The 26,181-nt window shown below is 54.0% G+C and overlaps 1 protein-coding gene across 1 annotated transcript; it reads right to left on the bottom strand.

Moving 5' to 3' along the window:
* Positions 1-431: 431 nt before the first annotated feature.
* On the bottom strand, positions 432-25,976 carry SLC11A1 (solute carrier family 11 member 1). The gene is made up of 16 exons (XM_039914790.1): positions 25,900-25,976; positions 25,597-25,665; positions 24,662-24,795; positions 18,121-18,243; positions 17,156-17,275; positions 15,312-15,418; positions 14,634-14,704; positions 13,842-13,909; positions 13,429-13,584; positions 11,387-11,545; positions 10,172-10,258; positions 9,194-9,313; positions 7,859-8,008; positions 7,584-7,657; positions 4,381-4,534; positions 432-605 (listed from the first exon to the last, which is right to left on the bottom strand). Exons 2-16 carry the CDS (start codon positions 25,601-25,603, stop codon positions 432-434), a joined length of 1,704 nt encoding a protein of 567 aa, XP_039770724.1. The 5' UTR covers positions 25,604-25,665; positions 25,900-25,976.
* Between the last annotated feature and the right edge of the window lie 205 nt (positions 25,977-26,181).

Raw genomic sequence — 26,181 nt, 5'->3', positions numbered from 1 at the left:
GGCTCCGCCACTTGTCAGCTGGGTGACTGTGGGCGAGTCACTTCACTTCTCTGGGCCTCGGTGACCTCATCTGTAAAATGGGGATGAAGACTGTGAGCCTCACAAGGGACAACCTGATTACTCTGTATCTCCCCCAGCGCTTCGAACAGTGCTGGGCACATAGTAAGCGCGTAACAAATACCAACATTAATATAGGCCTCATACTCCGCATCCCCATTTTCCAGATGAAGGAACTGAGGCCCAGAGAAGTGAAGGGACTTGCCCGAGGTCACACAGCGGACATGTGGCGAAACAAGGATTAGAACCCAGGACCTTATGACTCTCAGACCCATGCTCTAACCGCTAAGCCGTCCCGCTTCTCGAGGGGCCCTTCCCTCCTCCACGGGCCTCAGTTTCCCTCTCCCCGCCGGGGGGGGGGGGGAGCTGAAGTTTTAGGGAGTCTGTGGGCGGGAGGCAGAGGAGGGGGCAGGTCCGGGTGGTGGGGGTCTCCTCTCTTCCTTCTCCTCCTCCTCTTCCTCCTCTGCACGCGGGATTCCGTACAGGAAATGGCGGTGGGAAGTGTGGACCAGGGCGGTGGCTCCGTGGGCGATGCAGCAGGTCCAGATCTGAAAGGAAGGAAGGGGAGAATCCATGAGAAGCAGCACGGCTCAGTGGAAAGAGCACGGGCTTTGGAGTCAGAGGTCATGGGTTCCAATCCCGCCTCTGTCACCTGTCAGCTGTGTGACTGTGGGCAAGTCACCTAACTTCTCTGGGCCTCAGTTCCCTCATCTGTAAAATGGGGATGAAGACTGTGAGCCCCATGTGGGACAACCTGATTCCCCTGTATCTACCCCAGCGCTTAGAACGGTGCTCTGCACATAGTAAGCGCTTAACAGATACCAACATTATTATTATCCATCCTACTTAGTAATAATTACGGCCCTTGCTATGTGCCAAGCACTATTCTAAGTGCTGGGGTAGACCCGAGTTAAGCAGGATGGACACAGCCCCTGTCCCACGTGGGGCTCAGCGTGGCTCAGTGGAACGAGCCCGGGCTTGGGAGTCAGAGGTGGTGGGTTCTAATTCCGCCTCTGCCACTTGTCAGCTGTGGGACTTTGGGCAAGTCATTTCAATTCTCTGGGCCTCAGTTACCTCATCTGCTAAATGGGGATGAGGACCGTGAGCCCCACCTGGGACAACCTGATTACCTTGTACCCCAACCCCAGCACTTAGAAGAGTGCTTGGCACATAGTAAGCGCTTAATAAATACCAACATTTTTAGAGAAGCAGGGTGGCTCAGTGGGAAGAGCCCAGGCTTGGGAGTCAGAGGTCATGGGTTCAAATCCTGGCTCTGTCACTTGTCAGCTGTGTGACTGTGGGCAAGTCACTTCACTTCTCTGCGCCTCAGTTACCTCATCTGTAAAATGGGAATTAAGACTGTGAACCTCATGAGGGACAGCCTGATGACTCTGTATCTACCCCAGCGCTTAGAACAGTGCTCTGCACATAGTAAGCGCTTAACAAATACCAACATTATTGTTATTATCATTAACAAATGCCAACATTATCATTATTATTATTATTATCCCCATTTTACACATGAAGGAAATGAGGCCCAGAGAACTGAAGTGATTTGTCCAAGTTCACACGGCAGAGACGTGACGGAGTTGGGATTAGAAACCGGGACCTTCTGACTCCCAGGCCCCGGCTCTCTCCACTAAGCCGTGCTGCTTCCCACAACTGAGCGCTTAATGTGCCAGAACACTGTACTAAGCGCTTGGGAGAGGATGGTATAATGGAATTGGTAGACACCTTCCCTATCCTCAAAGGAGCTGAGAGTCTCCAGGAGGAGATGGGCTTTAAAATAAATACATTAATATATGCCATTTGTCTGCTATGTGACCTTGGGTGAGTCACTTCACTTTTCTGTCCCTCAATTCCCTCATCTGTAAAATGGGGATGAAGACTGGGAGCCTCACGTGGGACAAGGCATGGCCTAGTGGAGAGAGCCTGGACCTGGGAGTTCATATAGATAATAATGTTGGTATTTGTTAAGCGCTTACTATGTGCCGAGCACTGTTCTGAGCGCTGGGGTAGATACAGGGTAATCAGGTCGTCCCACGTGAGGCTCACAGTTAATCCCCATTTTACAGATGAGGTAACTGAGGCACAGAGAAGTGAAGTGACTCGCCCACAGTCACACAGCTGACAAGCGGCAGAGTCGGGAGTCGAACCCATGACCTCTGACTCCGAAGCCCAGGCTCTTTCCACTGAGCCGCGCTGCCTAATCCTGGCTCCTCCATTTGTCTGCGGCGTGACCTTGGGCGAGTCACTTCGCTTCTCTGGCCCTCGGTTCCCTCATCTGTAAAATGGGGGCGAAGACTTTGAGCCCCATGTGGGACTTGGATGGTGTCCCACCGGCTTAGCTTGGAATTCCCCCAGCGTTTATTACAGTGCCTGGCACATTGGAAGGGCTTAACAAATACCATATAAGATAAGGAGGGAGAAGGGAAGCAGCGTGGCTCATTGGAAAGAGCACGGGCTTAGGAGTCAGGGCTCATGAGTTCGAATCCCAGCTCTGCCACTCGTCAGCTGTGTGACTGGGGGCAAGTCACTTAACTTCTCTGTGCCTCAGTTCCCTCATCTGTAAAATGGGGATTAAGACTGTGAGCCCCACGTGGGACAACCTGATTCCCCTGTGTCTACCCCAGCGCTTAGAAAAGTGCTCTGCACATAGTAAGCGCTTAACAAATACCAACATAATAATAATAATAGAAGGGAGAGGATTTAAGACTGAGACCCTGTCTGTTGCCCACTTCCTGTCCGGCTTTGAGGGCCCGCCCCGCTCCCCATCTCTGCCTGGGGACCCCCCCACCGGTTCTGCCTCTACCCCCCGCCCCCGCCTTACCTATCGCCCCCATCACATCTCCAGCCAGACGAGCCGCCCCCTGCCCCTCGGAGACACCCCCTTTCCCTTCACCCACCCTCCTTTCATTCATTCAACACTATTTATTGAGCGCTTACTATGTGCAGAGCACTGTACTAAGCGCTTGACATATACAATTCGGCAACGGATAGAGACCATCCCTGCCCATTGACGGGCTTACAGTCTAATATGATGTTGGTATTTGTTCAGCGCTTACTATGTCCAGAGCACGGTTCCGAGCCCTGGGGTAGATACAGGTAATCAGGTTGTGCCGTGTGAGGCTCACAGTCTTCATCCCCATTTTACAGATGAGGGAACTGGGGAACAGAGAAGTGGAGTGACTTGCCCACAGTCACACAGCTGACAAGGGGCAGAGCTGGGATTCGAACCGATGACCTCTGACTCCCAAGCCCGGGCTCTTTCCACCGAACCCCGCTGCTTCCCTATCCCGGCAGACTCCGCTCCTCTAATGCCAACCTTCTCGGCGTCCCTCCGGCTCACCTGTCTCGCCACCGACCCCTCGCCCACATCCTGCCTCTACTCTGCAACACCTTTCCTCCTCAGATCCACCAGACAGTGACTGTCCTCCGCTTCAAAGCCTTACCGAAGGCCCACCTCCTCCAAGAAGCCTTCCCTGACTAAGCCCCCTTTTCCCCTTCTCCCCCTCCCTTCTGCATCACCCCAACTTGCTCCCTTTCTTCATCCCCCCTCCCAGTCCCACACCACTAAGGTCCACATTCCTCATTTGTTAATTTCTATTTATATCAGTCCTCCCCCTAAAAATAATAATAATAATGACATTTGTTAAGCGCTTACTATGTGCCAAGTACTGTTCTAAGCGCTAGGGTAGATACAAGGTAATAAGGTTATCCCGCATGGGACTCACAGTCTTCATCCCCATTTTACAGATGATTTAACTGGGGCCCAGAGAATAATAATAATGTTGTTATTTGTTAAGCACTTACTATGTGCCAAGCACTGTTCTAAGCACTGGGGAGGATACAAGGTCATCAGGTTGTCCCATGTAGGGCTCACAGTCTTCACCCCCATTTGACAGAGGAGGGAACTAGGGCACAGAGAAGTGAAGTGACTTGCCCAAGGTCACACAACTGACCAGTGGCGGAGCCGGGATTAGAACCCACGATCTCTGACTCCCCAGCCCGGGCTCTTTCCACTGAGCCACGCTGCTTCGCTCATAAATACGCTCGACTGACTGGCTTTCCCAACCCCCCACTTCCTCCTCCAGGAAGCCTTCCCGGCCTCTCTCCCTGCCCCCACGTATCTGTCATTTCATTTATTCGTATCGCCATCGGTCTCCCCTCCTCTCTAGACTGTGAGCTCGTTGGGGACGGGGATTGTCACGGCTCATCGTCGTGTCGTACTTTCCCAAGCGCTCAGCCCAGTGCTCTGCACCTAGGAAGGGCTCAAGAAATCCGAACGAGTGGCATCCCGCGGCGGGGGGTGGGGGAGGGTACCAGGTAGGCGAGGAGTCCCAGGTAGACAGCGGCCAGAGCCCCCACAAGCGCGTAGTACGCGGGGTGAGGCAGTGCGGACAGGTAGTCGACCACGAAGTAGCAGTTGATGGCACAGACCAGCCCAACAGTCAGCAGGGTGATCAGCTTGCTCAGCCTGAGAAGAAGAGGGAGTCGGTCGGTCGGTCGGATGGATTTCGGGCATTCAGTCATTCAGTCGTATTTATTGAGCGCTTACTGTGGGCAGAGCACTGGACTGAGCGCTTGGAAAGTACGATTCGGGCAACAGATAGGGACCATCCCTGCCCAAAGGCGGGCTCACAGTCTAGAAGGGGGGAGACAGTCAACAAAAAAGAACAAGTAGACAGGCATCAATAGCATCAAAATAGATAAATAGAATAATAATAATAATAATGTTGGTATTTGTTAAACGCTTACTATGTGCCGAGCACTGTTCTAAGCGCTGGGGTAGACACAGGGGAATCAGGTTGTCCCACGTGGGGCTCACAGTTTTAATCCCCATTTTACAGATGAGGTAACTGAGGCACTGAGAGGTTAAGTGACTTGCCCAAAGTCACACAGCTGACAAGTGGCCGAGCCGGGATTCGAACCCATGACCTCTGACTCCAAAGCCCGTGCTCTTTCCACCGAGCCACGCAATAAAATAAATACATACATCTATACACGAGTGCTGTGGGGCGGGAAGGGGGAGAGCAGAGGAGGGAGTCGGGGTGATGGGGAGGGGAGGAGGAACGGAGGGAAAGGGAGGGCTCAGTGTGGGAAGGCCTCCTGGAGGAGGCGAGCTCTCAGTAGGGTTTGAAAGAGGGGAAGAGAGCTAGTTTGGCGGAGGTGAGGAGGGAGGGCGTTCCGGGCCAGCGGGAGGACGTGGGCCGGGGGTCAGAGGCCGGACAGGCGAGAAGGAGGCCCTGGGAGGAGGTGAGCGGCGGCAGAGGAGCGGAGTGTGCGGGCTGCGATGGAGAAGGAGAGAAGGGAGGGGAGGTAAGAAGGGGCAAGGGGATGGGGGGCTTTAGAAAGCCAATAGTGAGGAGTTTTTGTTGGATCCAGAGGTTCATTCATTCATTCATTCAATAGTATTTTGTGAGCACTTACTATGTGCAGAGCACTGGACTAAGCACTTGGAATGGACAATTTGGCAACAGAGAGAGACCATCCCTGCCAATTGACGGGCTCACAGTCTAACTGTGGACAGAGCCTGGGCTTCGGAGTCAGAGGTCATGGGTTCGACTCCCGGCTCTGCCACTTGTCAGCTGTGTGACTGTGGGCGAGTCACTTAACTTCTCTGGGCCTCAGTGACCTCATCTGTAAAATGGGGATTAACTGTGAGCCTCACATGGGACAACCTGATTGCCCTGTATCTCCCCCAGCGCTTAGAACAGTGCTCTGCACATAGTAAGCGCTTAACAAATACCAACATTATTATTATTAATTGGGGGAGACAAATGGACAAAAACGAGACAACTTAATCACGATAAATAGAATGAAGGGGATGGACACCTCATTCACACAATACATAAGGGAATAAAAATCTATCCAAATGAGCCCAGTGCTGAGGGGAGGGGAAGGGAGAAGGGGAGGAGCAGAGGGAAAGGGGGGAAAAGAGGGCTTAGCTGAGGGGAGGTGAAGGGGGAGCAGAGAGGGAGCAGAGGGAGCAGAGGGAAAAGGAGAAGCTCAGTCTGGGAAGGCCTCTTGGAGGAGGTGAGCTCTCAGTAAGATAGGCAACCACTGGAGATTTTTCAGGAGCGGGGTGACAATGCCCCAAACATTTCTGTAGAAAGATGACCCGGACAGCAGAGTGAAGTATAGACTGGAGTGGGGAGAGACGGGAGGTTGGGAGATCGGTTACTGTGTGCAGAGCACTGTACTAAGCACTTAGGAGAGTACAATATAACAATAAACAGACACTCTGCCTTCTCGCAAGGAGCTCAGAATTTAGAGCTGGGGGGTCAGGACTGGGGAAACGGCGGGGGAGGGGTGACTGGCCACTGGATGGAGAACGGGTCTGCAAGCCAGAAGTTCCTGGGTTCAAATCCCGGCTCTGACACTTGTCTGCTGGGTGATCTTGGGCAAGTCACTTCATTTCCCCGGGCCTCAGTGACCTCATCTGTCAAATGGGGATGAAGACTGGAAGCCCCATGAGGGACAGGGACTGTATCCAACCCGATTACCTGGTCTTCTCTATCCCAGCACTTAATACGGTGCCTGGCACATAGCACGTACTCAACAGATACCATTATAATAATAATGATGGCAGTTGTGAAGCACTTACTATGTGCAAAGCACTGTTCTAAGCCCTGGGGAGGATGCAAGGTGATCGGGTTGTCCCACATGGGGCTCACAGTCTCAATCAGCGCGGCTCAGTGGAAAGAGCCCGGGCTTTGGAGTTAGAGGTCATGGATTCGAATCTAGGCTCTGCCACTTGTGAACTGTGTGACTGTGGGCAAGTCAGTTAACTTCTCTGGGCCTCAGTGACCTCATCTGTAAAATGGGGATGAAGACTGTGAGCCTCACGTGGGACAACCTGATTACCCTGTATCTACCCCAGCGCTTAGAACGATGCTCGGCGCATGGTAAGCGCTTAACAAATACCAACATTATTATTATTAATAATCTCCATTTTACAGATGGGGTAACTGAGCCACAGAGAAGTTAAGTGAAAAGGGAAAAGGGTCAAGGAGAAGATTTAGGTTGAGGGCAGGGAATGCATCTGTTTATTGTTGTATTGTACTAATGACGGAATTTGTTAAGCGCTGACTATGTGCCGGGCACTGTACTAAGCGCTGTACTAAGATAGATACAGGCTCATCATGTTTGAACACAGCCCCTGCCTCATATGGGGCTCGCGGTCGTAGTCCCCATTTTACAGATGAAGAAACTGAGGCCCCGAGAAATGACGTGCCTTGTCCACAGTCCAGCAGACAAGTGGTGGTGGAGACTGGATTAGAACCCAGACCCTTCGGACTTCCAGGCTCGGGCTCTATCCATTAGGCCACGCTGCCCTTTAGACTTTGAGCTCGCCGTGGGCAAGGAACAGGTCTGCTTATTCTAGTGTCCTCTCCCAAGCGCTGAGTACAGTGCTCTGCGCACAGTAAGCGCTCAATAAGTAGGATAGAATCGATGCTTTCTCTGAGGGAAGTGGGGGCGGGGGGAAGGAACAGTGGTCGGGGGGGGCAGGGGAGGAGACTCACAGGCCGTTGGCGAACTCGTGCATGAGCGTGGGCAGACTGGTGAAGGTGAAGATGGGCAGCAGGGCGAAGGGGAGCTGGTGACAAGTGGGTGGACGGATGGTGGGGGGAGGTTAGTGGAAGGACCCCCTCCGACCCCCCCCAGATGTGCATGAACCCCCCTCTCTGCGGACCCTCCCACCCCCCAACCCCCAAGATGGGACAAGGGGAGTGAGGTTGGGGTAGGCCCAGCCCCTCCTCCCCTGGACTCCTCCCCCCAGGTCCCCCAAATCCCCCACCAGCAGGCTCTGCAGCACGTTCAGCAGATCGTTCAAGCCGGTGAGGTCCCCCACGTCTCTGAAGAGGGCGACGAGGATGGTGGGCAAGAGGGCGCAGGAGCGCGTGCCCAGGACGCGGGAGAAGCGGGACCAGCCAAGCCGCACGAAGCCCTGGGGGGCGACAGGGGGAGAGGAGGGGGTGGGGATCCCGCCCCTCCCCTCGGGGACCCCTCTCCCCCCGTCGGGGACCCCCTTGTCCACCCCACGAGGGCATCAGTGCCACCCACCGGTGGGGGTCTCCCCGGCCCCCAGAGGTCTCGCTCCCCGAAGATGGGGCCGAGTAAACATCCGCAGGGACCCCCACCCCCAGTGACCCACCCAGCCGAGCCCTTTTGGTCCCCTGGTCCCGGTCCTGGCCGGTCCTCCCTGGTCTTCTCTGATCTTGTCGGGACCACTCTGTCCAGCCCTGCCTGGGTCTCTCTGTCTGCTCATGTCCAGTCCTCCACAGTCCTCTCCGGTCCTCTCGGGGCCTCTCTGCCCAGTCTTGTCTGGTCCCCTCAGGACCTCTCTGTCTGGTTGTATCCAGTCCTCTCCAGTACTTTTGGGGCCTCTATGTCCAGTCCTTTCTGATCCTCTCAGGCCTCTCTGTCCGGTCGTGTCTGGTCCTCCCTGGAACTCTCCAGTCCGGTCAGGGTCTCTCTGTCCAGTCCTGTCTGGTCCTCTTACGGCCTCTCTGGCCGGTCACGTCCAGTCTTCTTGGGGCCTCTCTGTCCGGTCATGTCTGATCCTCCCCGGTCCTCTCCGGTCCTCTCAGGACCTCTCTGTCCGGTTGTGTCCGGTCTCCTTGGGGCCTCTCCTCTGTCTGGTCGTGTCCGGTCCAGTTCAGTCCTCTCGTTGGCCCCTCTCTTCAGTCGTGTCCGGTCCTTCCTGGTCCTCTCTGGTCCTGTCAGGACTTCTCTGTCCGGTCCTTCCCGGTCCTGTCGGGACTTCTCTGTCTCGTCGTATTTAGTTCTGTCTGGTCATGTCCGATCCCCTTGGGGCCTCTCTTCTGGTCATGTCTGGTCCTCCCCGGTCCTCTCCGGTCCTCTCAGGGCCTCTCTGTCTGGTCATGTCCAGTCCTCCAGTGGCCTCTCTATCCGGTCCTATCTGGTCCTCTTGAGGCCTCTCTGTCCAGTCATGTCCAGATCTCATCAGTCTTCCGGTGGCCTCTTTGTCCGGTCATGCCCGGTCCTCTCAAGGCCTCTCAAGGCCCTCGCCCCGATCCTGTCTGTCCAGTCCTAACCAGTCCTCCGGAGGCCGCCCGCCGCCCCCCACCTTCCCTTCCCCGTCCGGGCTCCCGTCCCCGCGGCTACCTACCTCCATGACAAACTGTCCGGCGTAGGTGCCCGTCATGGTGGAGCTGTGCCCCGCCGCCAGGATGCCCACGGCCCAGATGTAGAGGGCCGCCGGCCCGAAGAAGCAGCCCAGCACCACGCCCTGCGGGGAAGGACCGGCCCGGGGTTGGGGGAACCACATTCAGGGGGAAGGAAGGAGGAAGGACACCCCACGCTGTGACCCCCCACCGCCCCCACCACTCTGCGTCCATTCGGTCCTATTTATTGAGCGCTTACTGTGTGCAGAGCACAGGGCTGAGCGCTTGGGAGAGTCCAATAGAACAGCGTCACAGACATTCCCTGCCCACAGTGAACTTCCGGTCTAGAAGGCATGCATTAATTTAAATCAGTCCATCCATGATATGTATTGAGCGCTTACTGTGTGCAGAGCACTGGGCTAAGCTCTTGGGAAAAATTAAAAAAATAAATAAATGTTGGTATTTGTTAAGCGCTTACTGTGTGCCGAGCACTGTTCTAAGCGCTGGGGTAGACACAGGGGAATCAGATTGTCCCACGTGGGGCTCACAGTCTTAATCCCCATTTTACAGATGAGGTCACTGAGGCACCGAGAAGTTAAGTGACTTGCCCAAAGTCACGCAGTTGACAAGTGGCCGAGCCGGGATTCGAACCCATGACCTCTGACTCCAAAGCCCGTGCTCTTTCCACTGAGCCGCGCTGCTTCTCGGAGTCCAATAGAACAATAAACAAATTACCACAACGAGCTTCCAACTGGCAGGCAGTGATTTAAATCAGTCCATCCATGGTACGTATTGAGCGCTCACTCTATGCAGAGCACTGGACTAAACGATTGGGAGAGGACAGTCCAACAATAAACAGACACATTCCCTGCCCACGGTGAGTTCCGCAGCCACCGCTCCCTGCTTCCCCACCCCCTGAGCTTTCGCTCCCCCTGCTCCCTGTCCCCTCCTGCCCCCCAATGCTCCCCTCCCCGACCACGCACCCCCTTATAAATGTCCACTTGCACAGTCAGGTTGTTCCTGGGGAAGATGTCAGAGTAGGGGCTGCTGCTGTTGACGCAGACTTCATGCTGCAGGCGTCAGGCCCCCCGCCACACACACAGAGTGGGAGACAGAGACATGGAGAGACAGGTGGGAGAGACACAGAGAGATAGGTTAATCAAAATAATAATTGTGGTATTTGTTAAGCGCTTCCTTTGTTCCGGGCACTGTACTACGCACTGGGGTGGGTGCAAGCAAATTGGGTTGGACACAGTCCCTGTGCCACGTGGGGCTCACAGTCCTCATCCCCATTTTACAGATGAGGGACCTGAGGCCTAGAGAAAAGAAGTGACTTGCCCAAGGTCACATAGCAGGCAAGAGGTGGGGTCGGGATTTGAACCCATGACCTTCTGTCTTCTGGGCCCGGGGTGTATCCACTACACCATGCTGCTTCTCCGTGGTTCTAGGTGGGGGAGAGGGATGGACACCGAGAAAGTGGGGGGAAGGGGGTGGGAATCCGGGCTGGCTCGATGGGAGAATGGTGGGGCTCGTTGGGGCCCCCGACCCCAGGTTCACTCATTCATTAATTCGTATTTATTGAGCGCTTGCTGCGTATAGAGCACTGTACTAAGCACTTCGGAGAATACGATTCAACAATAAACAGAGAAGCAGCAGAAAAGCAGCATGGCTCCGTGGAAAGAGCCCGGGCTTGGAAGTTAGAGGTCATGGATTCGAATCCTGGCTCTGCCACTTCCCAGCTGTGTGACTGTGGGCAAGTCACTTCACTTCTCTGGGCCTCAGTTACCTCATCTGTAAAATGGGGATTAACTGTGAGCCTCATGTGGGACAACCTGATGACCCTGTATCTCCCCCAGTGCTTAGAACAGTGCTCCGCACATAGTAAGCGCTTAACAAATACCAACATTATTAACAATAAACAGATCCTTTCCTTGCCCACAACGAACTTACAGTCTAGAGGGGGGTTGACAGACATTAATACATTCAGTCGTATTTATTGAGCACTTACTGTGCTAAACCTTTGGGAGAGGACAATACAACAGACACATTCCCAGCCTTCAGACGTCAATACACTCAATCGTATTTATCAAGCGCTCACCGTGTGCAAAACACTGTAGTAAGCGCTCGGGAGAGGACGTTGTAACAATAGAACCGACTCATTCCCTACCCACAACGAGCTGACAGCGTAGAGGACTCACCACGCTGAGGTTGGTGTGCCCGTAGAAGGCCTGGGCGAACACGGCCACGATGAAGAGGTTGATGAGGAAGGACACGAAGAGGGCTAGAGAGGCTTCGGTCAGGAAGTACATGTTGGCCTCTCGGACCTCGGCCGGCCGGCTGCGCCGGACCCCCCGGGACTGCAAGGACGGGGACCCCTCAGGGGACGGGCCTACTGGCCCCCAGACCCCAGGCCCCCGGAGTCCCGGCCCCCGGCCCCCGGCTCTGCCACCTGTCAGCTGTGTGACTGTGGGCAAGTCACTTAACTTCTCTGGGCCTCCGTTACCTCATCTGTAAAATGGGGATGAAGACTGTGAGCCCCACGTGGGACAACCTGATTCCCCTGCCTCTACCCCAGCGCTTAGAACAGTGCTCTGCACATAGTAAGCGCTTAACAAATACCAACATTATTATTAGCCCGAGGAGGGAGGAGAGAGGTGAGAGAGGGGTAAAGCCAGGAGAGATGGGGTGGGGACAGAGAGAAGGCAGAGCAAAGTAGAGAGAAAACAGAGGTAGGGAAGGGGGATGAGGTTAATAATAATAATAATAATTAATAATTATGGTGTGAATAATGGTATTTGTTAAGCGCTTACTATGTGCCAGGCACTGTCCTAAGATCTGGGGTAGGCAAAATCCCTGTAACGATGGTATTTGTTAAGTGCTTACTATGTGCCAAGCACTGTTCTAAGCGCTGGGGAGGATACAAATAAATAAATAAATGCTGGTATTTGTTAAGCGCTTACTATGTGCAAAGCACTGTTTTAAGCGCTGGGGGATACAAGGTGATCAGGCTGTCCCACGTGGGGCTCCCAGTCTTCATCCCCATTTTACACATGAGGGAACTGAGGCACAGAGCGGTGAAGCAACTTGCCCACAGTCACCCAGCTGGCAAGCGGCGGAGCCGGAATTAGAACCCATGACCTCTGACTCCCAAGCCCGGGCTCTTTCCACTGAACCACGCTGCTTCCCTCGTGGGGCTCACAGTCTCCATCCCCGTTTTCCAGATGAGGGAACTGAGGCTCAGAGAAGTGAAGTGACCTGCCCAAGATTACACAGCAGACATGTGGCAGAGCTGGGATCCCGGCTCTGACTCCTGTCAGCTGGGTGACCGTGGGCAAGTCACTTCTCTGGGCCTCAGTTACCTCATCTGTAAAATGGGGATTAACTGTGAGCCTCACGTGGGACCACCTGATTATCCTGTATCTACTCCAGCGCTTAGAACAGTGTTCTGCACATAGTAAGCGCTTAATAAATGCCAACATTATTATTATTCGAACCCAGGACCTTCTGATTGACAGGCCCGGGTTCTAGCTACTAAGCCATGCTGCTCCTCTGTGGAACTAGAGAAAAAGCAGAGCTAGAGAGGGAGAGAGAAAGTAGGGCTAGGGGGCTTGTCCTTCAGTTGCCCCCGCCCAGCTTGACCAGAGAGCCTGACCCCTTCCCCCCAGCCCCCCGCATTCTCCCCTGCCCCACCCCCAGCCCATTCTTCCTGGGTAATAATAATAGTGATGGTATTTTTTAAGTGCTCACTATATGCCAAGCACCGTTCTAAGCTCTGGAGTAGATACAAGGTAATCAGCTTGTCCCATGTGGGGCTCACGCTCTTTTCCATTTCTGTAAAATGGGGGTGAAGACTATGAGCCCCACTTGGGACAACCTCATTCCCCTGTATCTCCCCCAGCGCTTAGAACAGTGCTCTGCACGTAGTAAGCGCTTAACCAATACCAACATTATTATTTGCCAGATGAGGAAATTGAGGTCCAGAGAAGTGAAGTGACTGGCCCAAGGTCACCCAGCAGACTAGTGGCGGAAGCGGGATTAGAACCCGTGACCTCTGACTCCCAAGCCCGGGCTCTTGCCACTGGGCCACGCTGCTTCCCCGAGCCACCCCACGCAACCCCCCGGGTCCATTCTCCCCTGGTTCACCCCCAACCCCCCCGGTCCACCTTGTCCGCCCCCTCCCCGCTCCCCCGGCCATTCCCCAGTAGTCCCCCCGCCCCGTCCTCCCGGCACCAGGCCTGACCTTGACCAGGGCCGAGTGCAGGTAGATGTTGTGCGGCATGACGATGGCACCCACCATGCCCACGGCCTGGAGCAGCTGGGCTTGGCCGCAGCCCGGGCAGGACGGCAGGAACAGCCCCCGCAACAAGGGGGCCTGGGACGGGCGCACCACCACGTACTGCCAGGGCGACAGCGAGGGTCCACCCCGGCCCCCCTTGCCCGCCCCGCAGGCCTCCCCCCGTCCCTGAGCAGCTGGTTGGGGTAGGGGCTGCGGGTAGGGTCCCACCTGTGGGACCAGGGGATGTGTCTCGGGGTTGCCGGGGGTGGGGGTCTCGGCTGTGGGGGCTGGGGGGTGGTCCGCAGGGACTAGGGGAGGGATTAGGTAGAGCAGGAGCTGAGGAGGAGAGAGGCCGTGTGGAGCCCGCCGCTTCTCACCTCGTAACCGAAGGTCACAGCCATGACGGTGATGAGGAACCCGAAAAAAGCCTCCAGCTTGCGAAGGCCTGGGAGATTTGGGCGGGGATTGTCTCTATTGTTGAATTGTACTTTCCAAGTGTTTAGTACAGTGCTCTGTGCACAGTAAGCGCTCAATAAATACCAATGAATGAATGAATGAAAGATTGGGGTGCGCGGGGAGGACGCAGAGGCACAATGACAGAAAAACAACCTGTCCCGCCTGGCGTCAGCCTGGACAGCCCCCTGCCTTCCCCCAGGGCTGGCCGGGCCCTTGGTTAATTCCTGGCTGAGACCCCCCCCCCCCCACCAAGGGAGGGGCTGCATTTCTTCTGTGGTCGGGGAGGAGGGGGAGACAGGAAGGAATTGTGAGTGCACACCCCCTCCCTCTCCCCTTTTCAGGGCTTGTCTCCATCTCCGGACAATTCCTCTCCCCCCATTCGAAGCCTTATTGAAGGCCCACCTCCTCCAAGAAGCCTTCCCTGGCTAATCCCTCCTTTCCCCTTCTCCCGCTCCCTCCTGCGTCGCCCGGACTCGTTCCCTCTCGTTCCCAGCCCCACTTACCAGTTATGTCCCTCTCCCTCATTTATTTATTTCTACTCGTGTCTCTCTCCCCCTCTACACTGTAAACTCGTTGTGGGCAGGGAATGTGTCTGTTATATTGTTCTTTTGGACTCTCCCAAGCGCTTAATCCAGTGCTCTGCACACAGTAAGCGCTCAATAAATACACTTGGCTGGACAGACCATCATCTGTGCCCAGCCCGGAGGACTTACCGTATTTATCCAAGAAGAGGAAGACCAGCGTGTCTGTGATGGTGATCAGGACCCCTCCCCACAGCGGGATTCTGCAAGGCGGTGGGGGCCGGGGTCAGTCCTGGGGGACTCAAACGCGCCCACCCCCCGCCTCACCTTTGGCAGGGATTTATTTCTATTAATGTCCGTCTCCCCCGTAGACTGTAAGCTCCTCGAGGGCAGGGAATGTGTCGGTTATATTTTTCTACTGGACTCTCCCAACACTTAGTACAGTGAAGCAGCCTAGTGTGTAGAGCCCGGGCCTGGGATTCAGAAGGACCTGGGTTCTCATGCCGGTTCCGCCACTTGTCTGCCGGGCGACCTTGGCCAACTCATTTCGCTTCTCTGGGCCTCAGTTCCCTCAGCTGAAAAATGGGGATGAAGACTGGGAGCCGCAGGTGGGACAAGGGACCGGGTCTAACCTGACTAGCTCGGGTCTACCCCAGCGCGTAGAACGACGCTTGACACATAGTAAGCGCTTAACAAATGCCATATTTATTATTACGGTGCTCTGCACTCAGTAGGCGCTCAATAAATACGACCGACTGACAGACTGACTTGAGGTGGGTGGGGAGGCGGTGACCCAGGGCCCCCTGGAAGGCCGGATTGGGGAGGTGGGTGAAGGAGGGGTGTTGGGGGGCGGAAGGGATAGGGGATTACCGTCCGGAGGAGAGCAGACTGAAGGCGATGGCCGTGCCGATGACCTCCTGCATGTCCGAACCCACGATGGCCACCTCCATCATCAGCCACAGCAGGATCCGGGGAAACTGAGTGCCAGACAGCTACCGGTCATTCCCTGCTGCCCGATTACACTTTGAGCCAGTCATTGGGCAGGGATTGTCTCTATCTGTTGCTGAATTGCCCATTCCGAGCGCTTAGTCCAGTGCTCTGCACATAGTAAGCGCTCAATAAATACTATTGAATGAATGAATGCTGCAGGACCACTTCCCCCCAACTCTGCTGATCATCCACTGAGGCAGGACCGCTCCCCACAAAACACTACGGTCATCCCCTGCGGCTGGACCGCCACCCCGCAACCCTTCCGTTCGTGCGTGGCGTAGTGGCTAGAGCCCGGCCCTAGGAGACAGAAGGTCACGGGTTCTAATCCTGGCTCTGCCACTTGTCTGTTGTGTGACCTTGGGCAAGTCACTTCATTTCTCTGGGCCTCAGTTCCCTCATCTGTAAAATGGGGATTAAAAGTGTGAGCCCAGTGTGGGGCAGGGACCGTGTCCAAACTGATTATATCTACCCCTGTGCTTAGAACAGTGCTTGACACATAGTAAGCGCTTAACAAGCACCATAATTATTAATTATTATTATATAGTAAGCACTTAACAAATATCATCATCATTATTATTGTTATTCCGATGGTTTGGTCTGGAGATTCCCTGGCCCCCCAGAGTTCAGTTTATCTCAGAGACCCTCCACCTGCTCTGGAGAGAAGCAGCGTGGCTTAGTGGAAAAAGTGCAGCCTTGCGAGTCAGAGGTCGTGGGTTCTATTCCCCATCTGCCACTTGTCTGCTGTGTAACCCTGGGCAAGTTCACTTAACTTCTCTGTGCCTCGGTTACCTCATCTGTAAAATGGGGATTAAAAGCGTGAGCCCCTTGTGGGACAACCTGATTACCCTGTGTCTATCCCCAGAACAGTGCCTGGCACATAGTAAGCGCTTAACAAATACCACAATTAGTAATAGTTGAAGTACGGGTCTGGGAGTTGGAAGGATCTGGAATCTGATCCTGGCTCTGCCACTTGTCCCCTGTTTGATCTGGGGCAAGTCTCTTAATTTATCTGTGCCTCAGTTACCTCATCTGTAAAATAGGAATTAAGACTGTGAGCCCCATGTGGGAAAGGGACTGAATCCAACTGGATTACCTTGTATCTACCCCAGCACTTAGAACAGTGTCTGGCACATAGTAAGCACTTAACAAATACCACTAAAAGAGAGAGAGAGAGAGAGAGAGAAACTGAGTCCGATGATGCTTCTGGGGGTCCTAGGCTGGCCTGGCACCATGGGCCCCTCTGATGGCCACACAGACGCGCCCTCGGACCTCGCGAGGCGGTGTGTCCCAGTGGAAAGAGCACGGGCCTGAAGAAATTCAATCCTAACCCTGGCCCCGCCACTGGTCAGCTGTACGACCTTGGTCAGACCACCTAACTTCCCTCCGAGCCTCAGTTTCTTCATCTGAAAAATAGGGATATCATACCTCTTCTGTCCCACTTAAACTGGGAGTCTCTTAAGGGACAGGAACTGTGTCCAATCCAATTCTTCACTCCAGGACTTAGCACAGTGCATGGCTTATAGTAAGCGGTTAATAAATGCCCGAGAAAATTCCTAAATGAGGTGGGCCCAAACCCACTTAAGGTGGAAGGCAGAGCCTGGTGGCGGATTGGCCGGCCCCGGTCCCAACCACCCCCGCTTCCTGGTGGCCCCCCCACCTCCCGGCAGCCCCCCGAGAGGGGCAGTGCCCCCCTCTAGTTCCTGGGCCCCCCGGAGCTGGCTCACCTTGGCATAGTACAAGTGGCAAACCTCGCCCAGGTCCTTGCCGGTCACCACTCCCAGGCGGGCCGCCAGCCTCTGGTACCACAGGCCCAGGATGGTGGCCCAGAGCAGCACCCACAGCAGCTGTGGGGAGAGAGGAAGGGGGTCGAGGCGGGGGTCCAGAGCCCATCCCTCCGCCTGGCACAGGTAACAACTCGCCACCATCCTGGGTAGCCTGGGTTCCTTCGCCTCCCACTCCCTTGCCACCCCAGATATCCCCACCCTCTGCCCAAATTCTCCTAAAAGAAGCAGCACGGCTCAGTGGAAAGAGCCCGGGCTTGGGAGTCAGAGGTCATGGGTTCGAATCCCAGCTCTGCCACTTGTCAGCTGTGTGACCTTGGGCAAGTCACTTCACTTCTCTGGGCCTCAGTTCCCTCATCTGTAAAATGGGGATGAAGACTGTGAGCCTCACGTGGGGCATTCTGATTACCCTGTATCTCCCCCAGCACTTAGAACAGTGCTCTGAACTTGTTAACTTGTTAACAAACTTGAATTTGTTAAGCGCTTAACAAATACCAACATCATTATTATTATTATTATTAAAATCCACTTCCTCTAGGAAGTCTTCCCTGGTTAACACCTCCTGGCTCTGATTCCCCTCAACCGCTCCACTAACCCCGGTCTCTATCTTTCCCCGGGCATAGCCTGTGCTTGACTCTCTGCTCCACTTTCCACCTCCGCCACTGGCATTTTCTGCTTCCCGGCCGCCCCGAAGGAGGGGACCGACTGGAGGGAGGGTGGCGAACTCAAACCCGGACCCCGGCCACAGAGGTCCACGTTCAGGGGGTCATTGCCTCCCTGAGACGAGGGGAAGTGTCGGCCTTTTCCTGGGCTGGGGGGGATGTCTGAGCAGGGCTGGGAGGAGGAGGTTGGGGAGCTCTAGACCGCTGTAGTGACCTCATCCCCCCGGGACCTGGGCCCCTGCTCACTTGGAATCCGGCCACAGCTCCGGTCTGCAGGTCCGACTCGATGTTTCCGGGGTCCAGGAAGGCAATGCTCATGAGGAAGCCCGGGCCTGTGAATGCCCACAGCTTCCGGAAGCTGAACCGGACCTGGAGGGCAAGAGCATCCACGAGAGCATGAGGGTGGAGGGAGATGTCCATCTGCTCCTCTAGACTGTAATAATAATAATAATGTTTGTATTTGTTAAGCGCTTACTATGTGCAGAGCACTGTTCTGAGCGCTGGGGTAGACACAGAAGAATCAGGTTGTCCCACGTGGGGCTCACAGTCTTAATCCCCATTTTACAGATGAGGTAACTGAGGCACAGAGAAGTTAAGTGACTTGCCCACAGTCACACAGCTGACAAGTGGCAGTGCCGGCATTTGAACCCGTGACCTCTGACTCCAAAGCCTGTGCTCTTTCCACTGAGCCACGCTGTGGGCAGGGAATGTGTCTGTTTGTCATTCATTCAGTCAGATTTATTGAGAGCTTACTGTGTGCAGAGCATTCATTCATTCAATCGTATTTATTGAGCGCTTACTGTGTGCAGAGCACTAAACTAAGCACTTGGGAGAGGACAACATAACAAAAAACAGACACGTTCCTGCCCACAGTGAGCTCACGGTCTAGCGGGAAGATTCCCTGCCCACAACGAGCTTACAGTCTATTGTTGTATTGTACTCTCCCAAGTGCTCAGCACAGTGCTCTGCACACAGTAAGTGCTCAATAAATATGATTGAATGAATGAATGAAGTTCCCTGCTCTTCCTCTCTGACTCCCCAAAGACCAATCTTGGGATAGGAGACGGTCAGGACAGGGCTGGTCAGTGCAGGGCATCTGTAGTGTCTAGAGCCCCGGCCTGGGAGTCAGAAGGTCATGGATTCTAATCTTGGCTCTGCTGCATGTCTGCTTTGTGACCTTGGGCAACTCACTTCATTTCTCTGTGCCTCAGTTACCTCATCTGTAAAATGGAGATTAAGAGTGTGAGCCCAAATATATACAGATCTATACATATGTGCTCTCTCTCTCTCTGATCTCCCTTCCTCCTCTCTCGCCCCGCTCCAGTCTATTTTTCACTCCGCTGCCCGGCTCATCTTCCCGCAGAAACGATCTGGGCCTGTCACTCCACTTCTTAAACACCTCCAGTGGTTGCCTATCGACCTCCGCTCCAAACAAAAACTCCTCACTCTAGGCTTCGAGGCTCTACATCACCTTGCCCCTTCCTACCTCTCCTCCCTTCTCTCTTTCCCCTGCTCACCCCGCACGCTCCACTCCTCTGCCGCCCATCTCCTCACCGTCCCTCGGTCTCGCCCATCCCGCCGTCGACCCCCGGGCCACGTCCTCCCGTGGTCCCGGAACGCCCTCCCTCCTCACCTCCGACAATCTAATTCTCTTCCCCTCTTCAAAACCCTATTTAAAGCTCACCTCCTCCGAGAGGCCTTCCCAGACTGAGCTCCCCTTCTCCCTCTGCTCCCTCTACCCCCCCTTCACCTCTCTGCAGCTAAACCCTCTTTTCCCCCCTTTTCCCTCTGCTCCTCCCCCTCTCCCTTCCCATCCCCTCGGCACTGTACTCGTCTGCTCAACTGTACATATTTCCATTACCCTATTTATTTTGTTAATGAAATGTACATCGCCTCGATTCTATTCAGTTGCCATTGTTTTTACGAGATGTCCTTCCCCTCGACTCTATTTATCGCCATCGTTCTCGTCTACCCGTCTCCCCCGATTAGACTGTAAGCCCATCAAACGGCAGGGACCGTCTCTATCTGTTGCCAACCTGTTCATTCCAAGCGCTTAGTACAGTGCTCTGCACATAGTAAGAGCTCAATAAATACTATTGAATGAATGAATGAATGTGCTGTGGGGTTGGGAGGAAGGATGAATGAAGGAGCAGGTCAGAGTGGTGCAGAAGGGAGTGGGAGAAGAGAAGAAGAGGGCTAAGTCTGGGAAGTCTTCTTGAAGGAGATGGGCCTTTAGTAAGGTTTTGAAGTGGGGGAGAGCAATTATCTGTCTGAAATGAGAAGGGAAGGCATTTCAGCCCAGAGGAAGGATGTGGGCGAGAGGTTTGGAGACGAGATAGACGAGATGGAGGCACAGTGAGAAGGTTGGCATTAGAGGTGTGAATTGTGCGAGCTGGGGTGGAGGAGGAGAGTAGTGAGGTGAAGTAGGAGGGGGTGGGTGAGGAGTTGTTGTTTGATGCAGAAGTGAATGGGCAACCACTGGAGTTTCTTGAGAAGGTGGGGAAACATGGGTTGAACGTTTTTGAAGGAAAATGATTTGGGCAGCAGAATGGAGTATGGACTGGAGTGGGGAGAGATAGGAGGCAGGGAGGTCGGCAAGGCGGCTGATACAGTCATCAAGGCGGGACAGGAGAAGTGCTTGCATTAATGTGGTAGCACTTTGGACGGAAAGAAGAGGCGGATTTTGGTGATGCTGTGAAGGTAAAACTGACAGGACTTAGTGATGGCTTGAATATGTGGGTGGAATGAGAGAGAGGAGTCGAGGATGATATTAAGGTTGCAGACTGTGAGACAGGAAGGGTGGTGGTGTCATCGACAGTGATGGGAAAGTGAGAGGGAGGACAGGGTTTGGGTGGGAACAGAAGAAGTTCAGTTTTAGCCATATTAAGTTTGAGGTGGAGGGAGAACACCCAAGTAAAAATGTCTTGAAGGCAGGTGGAAATGCAAAACTGCAAAAGGGGAGATCAGAGCTGGAGGGGGAGATTTGGGTGTCATCAGAGGTGAGATCTGAAGCCATGGGAGTGAATGAGTTCTCCAAGGAAGTGGGTGTAGATGGAGAATAGAAGGGTACCCAAAACTGAAGCTTGAGGGACCCTCACAGTTAGGGGGTGGGTGGCGGAGGAGGAGCTCCCAAAATAGACTAAGAATGAGAGGCCAGAGAGATGGAAGGAGAACCAGGAGACGACCGAGTATGTGAAACCAAGGTTGGATAACATTTGAGGAGAAGGGGATGGTCCATGGTGTCCAAGGCAGCTGAGAGGCCGAGGAGGATCAGGATGGAGTAGAGGCCGTGGCATTTGGCAAGAAAGAGGTCTTCGGTGACCTTTGAGAGGGCGGTTTCTGTGGAGTGAAGGGGTCAGAAGCCAGATTGGAGGGGGTCCAGGGGAGAATCGGTGGAGAGGAATTTGAGACAGCAGGTGTAGATGACTCTCTCAAGGAGTTTGGAGAGGAGATGGTAGGAGGGAGATGGGGAGATAACTGGAGGGAGCCGTGGGGTCAAGGTAGGGTTTATTTAGGATAAGAGAGACATGGGAATGTTTAAAAGCAGTAGGGAAGAAGCCATTGGAGAGTGAACACTTGAAGATGGTAGTTAGGGAGGGAAGAAGGGAGAGGGTAAGTGTTTTGATGAGGTGCAAAGGAATGGGGTTGGATGCACGGGTGGAGGGGGTGGATTTTGAGAGAAGGCAGATTTCCTCTGGAAATCTGATGGGAAAGATGGGAAAGTTGAAGAAGGGACAGGAGAGGGGAGGACTGATGAGGGGCAGGGGAGATTTTCGGGAGGTCATGCCTGATAGGGTCAATTTTGTTGCTGAAATAAGTGGTCGGGTTACCGGGGGAAAGGAATCGGGGAGGAGGTGGGGCTGAGGAGGGAGTTCAATGTCTGGAACAACTAGCGAGAGTGAAGGGCACGGGTGTCAGTAAGGGTGGAGAAATAGTATTGCCGGGCAGAGGAGAGGGCAGAGTTAAAGCAGGCAAGGATGAACTTGAAGTGGATGAAATCGGCCTGGTATCTAGATTTCCGCCAGCAGCGTTCTGTGTGTCGTGGGTCACTGCAGGGATCTTGGAGGCCGGGGGCCCCAGCTGCGATTGAGTCAGTCAGTCATTCAGTCAGTCAGTCGTATTTATCGAGCGCTTACTATGTGCAGAGCACTGTACTAAGTATTGGGGAGAGTAATAATAATTAATAATTATGGTATTTGTTAAGCACTTAACTATGTGCCCCGCACTGAATTAAGCCCTGGGGTGGATACAAGCAGCATGTAAAGAAGCAGCATGGCGTAGCGGGTAGAGCCCAGGCCTGGGAGTCAGAAGATCATGGGTTCTAATCTCCTCTTTGCCACTTGTCTGCTGTGTTACCTTGGGTAAGTCACTTCACTTCTCTGGGCCTCAGTTCCCTCATCTGTAAAATGGGGATTGAGACTGTGAGCCCCACGTGGCACAGGGATGTGTTCAACCCAATTTGCTTATATCCACTACTGTGCTTAGTACAGTGCCTGGTACATAGTAAGCGATTAACAAATAATAATAATATTGATAATGATAGTATTTATTAAGCATTTACTATGTGCCAAGCACTCTTCTAAGCACTATAACAATAAGCAGACATATTCCCTGCCCACCCCGAGCTTACAGTCAAGAGGGACGAGTTTACAATCTAGAGGGACAAGCTTACTGGGCGCAGAGCACTGTACTAAGCGCTTGGGAGAGTCCAATAGAACAATGTAACAGACATACTCCCTGCCCAAAACGAGCTTACAGTCTAGAGGGGGAAACAGACATTAATAGAAATAAATAAGTGACAGATAAGGATGTAGGTGGTGTGGGGCTGGGAGGGGGGAGGAAGAAAGGGAGCGAGTCAGGGCAACGCGGCAGGGAATGGGAGATGAGGAAAGGAGAGTTTAGTCGGGGAAGGCCTCTGGGAGGAGATTGGCCTTCAATAAGCCTTTGAAGGGGGGACGAGTCATTGTCTGTCGGACATAAGGAGGGAGGGCGTTCCAGGCCAGAGGCAGGATGTGGGCGAGAGGACGGGTGAGATCGAGGCCCAGGGAGAAGGTTGGCACTAGAGGAGCAAAGTGTGCGGGCTGGGTTGGAGTAGGAGGGCAGAGAGGTGAGGTCGGAAGGGGCCAGGGGATGGAGGGCTTTAAAACCAATGGTGAAAAGTTTTTGTTTGATGCAGAGCGGGTGGGCAACCACTGGAGGTTCTTGAGGAGAAGACAACGACTGGTCCCCCCTTCAAAGCCTTACTGAAGGCCCATCTCCTCCCAGAGGCCTTCCCTGACTAAGTTCTCCTTTCCTCGTCTCCCATTCCCTGCTGCGTCGCTCTAACTTGCTCCCTTTCTTCCTTCCCCCTCCCAAAGCTATCCCGAACGTTTTTGGAGAAAAACATCTGTGGTGTGACCTTGGGTAAGTCACTTCATTTCTTTGAGCCTGTTACCTCATCTGTAAAATTGGGATTGAGACTGTGAGCCCCATAAGCCCCATGTTTAGTTTTGCTGCCTGTCTCCCCCTTTTAGACTGCGAGCCCGTGGTTGGGCAGGGATTGTCTCTCTCTGCTGCCCAACTGTACATTCCAAGCGCTTAGTACAGTGCTCTGCACACAGTAAGCGCTCAATAAATACGATTGAATGAATGAATGAATAAGGAACAGGGGCTGTGTCCAGCACGCTTTGCTTGTATCCAAAATGCTTAACGAATACCACAATTATTATTATTATTGTATTGTAATAATAATAATGTTGGTATTTGTTAAGCGCTTACTATGTGCAGAGCACTGTTCTAAGCGCTGGGGTAGATACAGGGCTATCAGGTTGTCCCACGTGAAGCTCACAGTCTTAATCCCCATTTTACAGATGAGGTAACCGAAGCACAGAGAGGTAAGTGACTTGCCCACAGTCACACAGCTGACAAGTGGCGGAGTCGGGATTCGAACCAATGACCTCTGACTCCCAAGCCCGGGCTCTTTCCACTGAGCCACAAGGTAACTGAGGCACAGAGAAGTGAAGCGACTTAACCAGAGTCACACAGCTGACAAGTGGCGGAGCTGTGATTAGAGCTCGCAACCTCTGACTTCCAAGCCTGGGCTCTTTCCACTAAGCCACGATGCTTCTGTAATAATAATGAGTATTTGTTAAGGGTTTACTCTGTGGCAAGTACTTTCCCAAGCGGTTAGTACCGTGAGTGCTCTGCACACAGTAAGCTTAGTGCTTAGAAGAGTGCTTGACACCTAGTAAATGTTTAACAATGAGAAGCAGCATGGCTTAGGGGATAGAGCGCGGGCCTGGGAGTCCAGAGGACCTGGATTCTAATCCAGACTCTGCCACTCGTCTGTTGTGTGATCGTGGACAAGTCACTTCCCTTAGAGAAGCAGCGTGGCTCAGTGGAAAGAGCACGGGCTTGGGAGACAGAGGTCATTGGTTCGAATCCCAACCCCAGTTTCCCCTTCGGGGACTCCACCATGATTCAGCAGATTTGCTGTGATTCAGCAGATTTAGGGTGACTCGGCACATCATGGGTGACTCAGCGGATCGTCTCCCATCCAGCGCTTGGAATGGACAAATTGGCAACAGATAGAGACAGTCCCTGCCCATTGACGGGCTTACAGTCAATCATATTTACTGAACGCTCACTGTATGCGGAGCACTGTACTGAGTGCATGGGAGAGTCCAACCCAACAGAGTTGGTAGACACGATCCCTGCCCACAGCGAGCTTCCATTCTACAGATCCCGCCGGGTCCCGCACCAGATCGCCTGGGTCCCATCCAGACGTTAGGTCTCTCCCAGGACTCACCCCATCCGCGTCAGGGATCTGGACTTTCTCCTCCACGTAGGTTGGCTTCTGAGACTGGATTGGGGGTCCTGGAGTTTCCGGGGGTGCCGGGGAGGCGAGGCTGACTCCGTTTGGCTTTGGTGAGACCCCCGCCCCTGTCAGAACACCCAGGAGAACCCCTCTTATCCTCTCCACTGGCCTGCCTCAGGGGCCTGGGGTCCATCTCGTCCTGGGCCCCCGCCATGGGTGGTCTCCTCAGTCCACCCGACCAACCCCCCCGATCCCCAGCTCTGGGGGGGTCTCAACAGCCCCCCATGGCCAGGCCGGCTTCACCACGTGGGAACTGGGGGGCCATCTCCCCCTCTAGACTGTACGCTTGCTGCGGGCAGGGAATGTATCTGTTCTATTCTTCTATTGAACTCTCCCAAGCGCTTAGTACAGTGCTCTGCACATAGTAGGTGCTCAATAATACAATGGACTGAGTGATTGCTTCCTTCTCATGGACCATCTTCTTGGGGACCTCCGCTCCCCGCCGGAAGGCCGTATCCCCCAAGTTCAACCGCTCCCCGAGAGCAGATAAGAATCAGTCCATCGTATTTATTGAGGGCTTACTGTGTGCAGAGCACTGTACTGAGCGCTTGGGAGCGTCCAGTAGAATAATAAACAGCTCGCTGAGGGCAGGGAATGTATCTCTTTGTTGTTCTACAGACCTTTCCCAAGTGCTTAGTCCAGTGCTCTGCACATGGTAAAGGCTCAATCAGTACAATTGAATGAATGAATGAAAGGAAGAGTTGAGGTCCAAAGGAGGACGGTCCCCGGCCCCTTCTCCTTCCCGGTCCCACCGCCTGGAGAATCCCACCCCGGCTCTGCTGGGATCTGATGGGATGCTCCATGGTCCCTGAATTTCAGACCCGTCCTCCCGCCCCCCCAGCCAGGTTAGGGTTGGACCCACTCACCCTCCATGCTAGCAGCCGGTGAATCCCTGTCCCGAGTTCTGGGTGTGAGATGTCCTGATTGAGAGTGATCTGAAAAGGGGAGGGCCCGGGAGGCAAGAGGATGTCTTGGGGCTCATCGGGAACCCCACCCTTTCCTTTCCCCGGGCCCCGGGCCTGGATCTCCTCATCTTCACGATTTCAAAATCCCAGACCGAAGGAGAAGTGGCTTGTCCTTGCCGGAAGCCCTTGGCTTCCTCCCCGCACCCCCACATCACCCCCTCTCTCCCCCACCCCAGACGCTTCCTGCCGTCTAGGTCACCGGACCTTCTAAACCCAGGTGCCAAACGGGGACAAAGGTGACTGTGTCATCTCCCCGGCCCTGGTCTCAGCTCCATTCTTTCATTCCACCGTATTTACGGAGCGCCTACTGTGTACGGAGCACTGTACTAAGCGCTTGGTGAAGGACAATAGAACAATAAACAGACACATTCCCTGCCCACAACGAGCTTAGAATCTAGAACTCCAACCAGGACTCTTGGATCTAGAGGGCCCCGAAGCCTGAGTTTGTTCCTTTGCTTATTTGTTCATTTATTCAATCGTATTTAT

This window comes from Ornithorhynchus anatinus, chromosome 1 (assembly GCF_004115215.2).
Source record: "Ornithorhynchus anatinus isolate Pmale09 chromosome 1, mOrnAna1.pri.v4, whole genome shotgun sequence".
Taxonomy (NCBI): Eukaryota; Metazoa; Chordata; class Mammalia; order Monotremata; family Ornithorhynchidae; genus Ornithorhynchus; species Ornithorhynchus anatinus.
This window is presented reverse-complemented; position numbering and strand designations above follow the sequence as displayed.

What these genes read in the sequence shown, in the direction of transcription:
- SLC11A1 (XM_039914790.1), bottom strand. An exon ending in CCTCTTCTTGGATAAATACG is followed by an intron (nt 13,910 to 14,633) that starts GTAAGTCCTCCG and finishes CAAATCTCCCAG; the next exon opens with GCCTTCGCAAGCTGGAGGCT. An exon ending in AAGTGGACATTTATAAGGGG is followed by an intron (nt 9,314 to 10,171) that starts GTGCGTGGTCGG and finishes CCTTCCCCGCAG; the next exon opens with GGCGTGGTGCTGGGCTGCTT.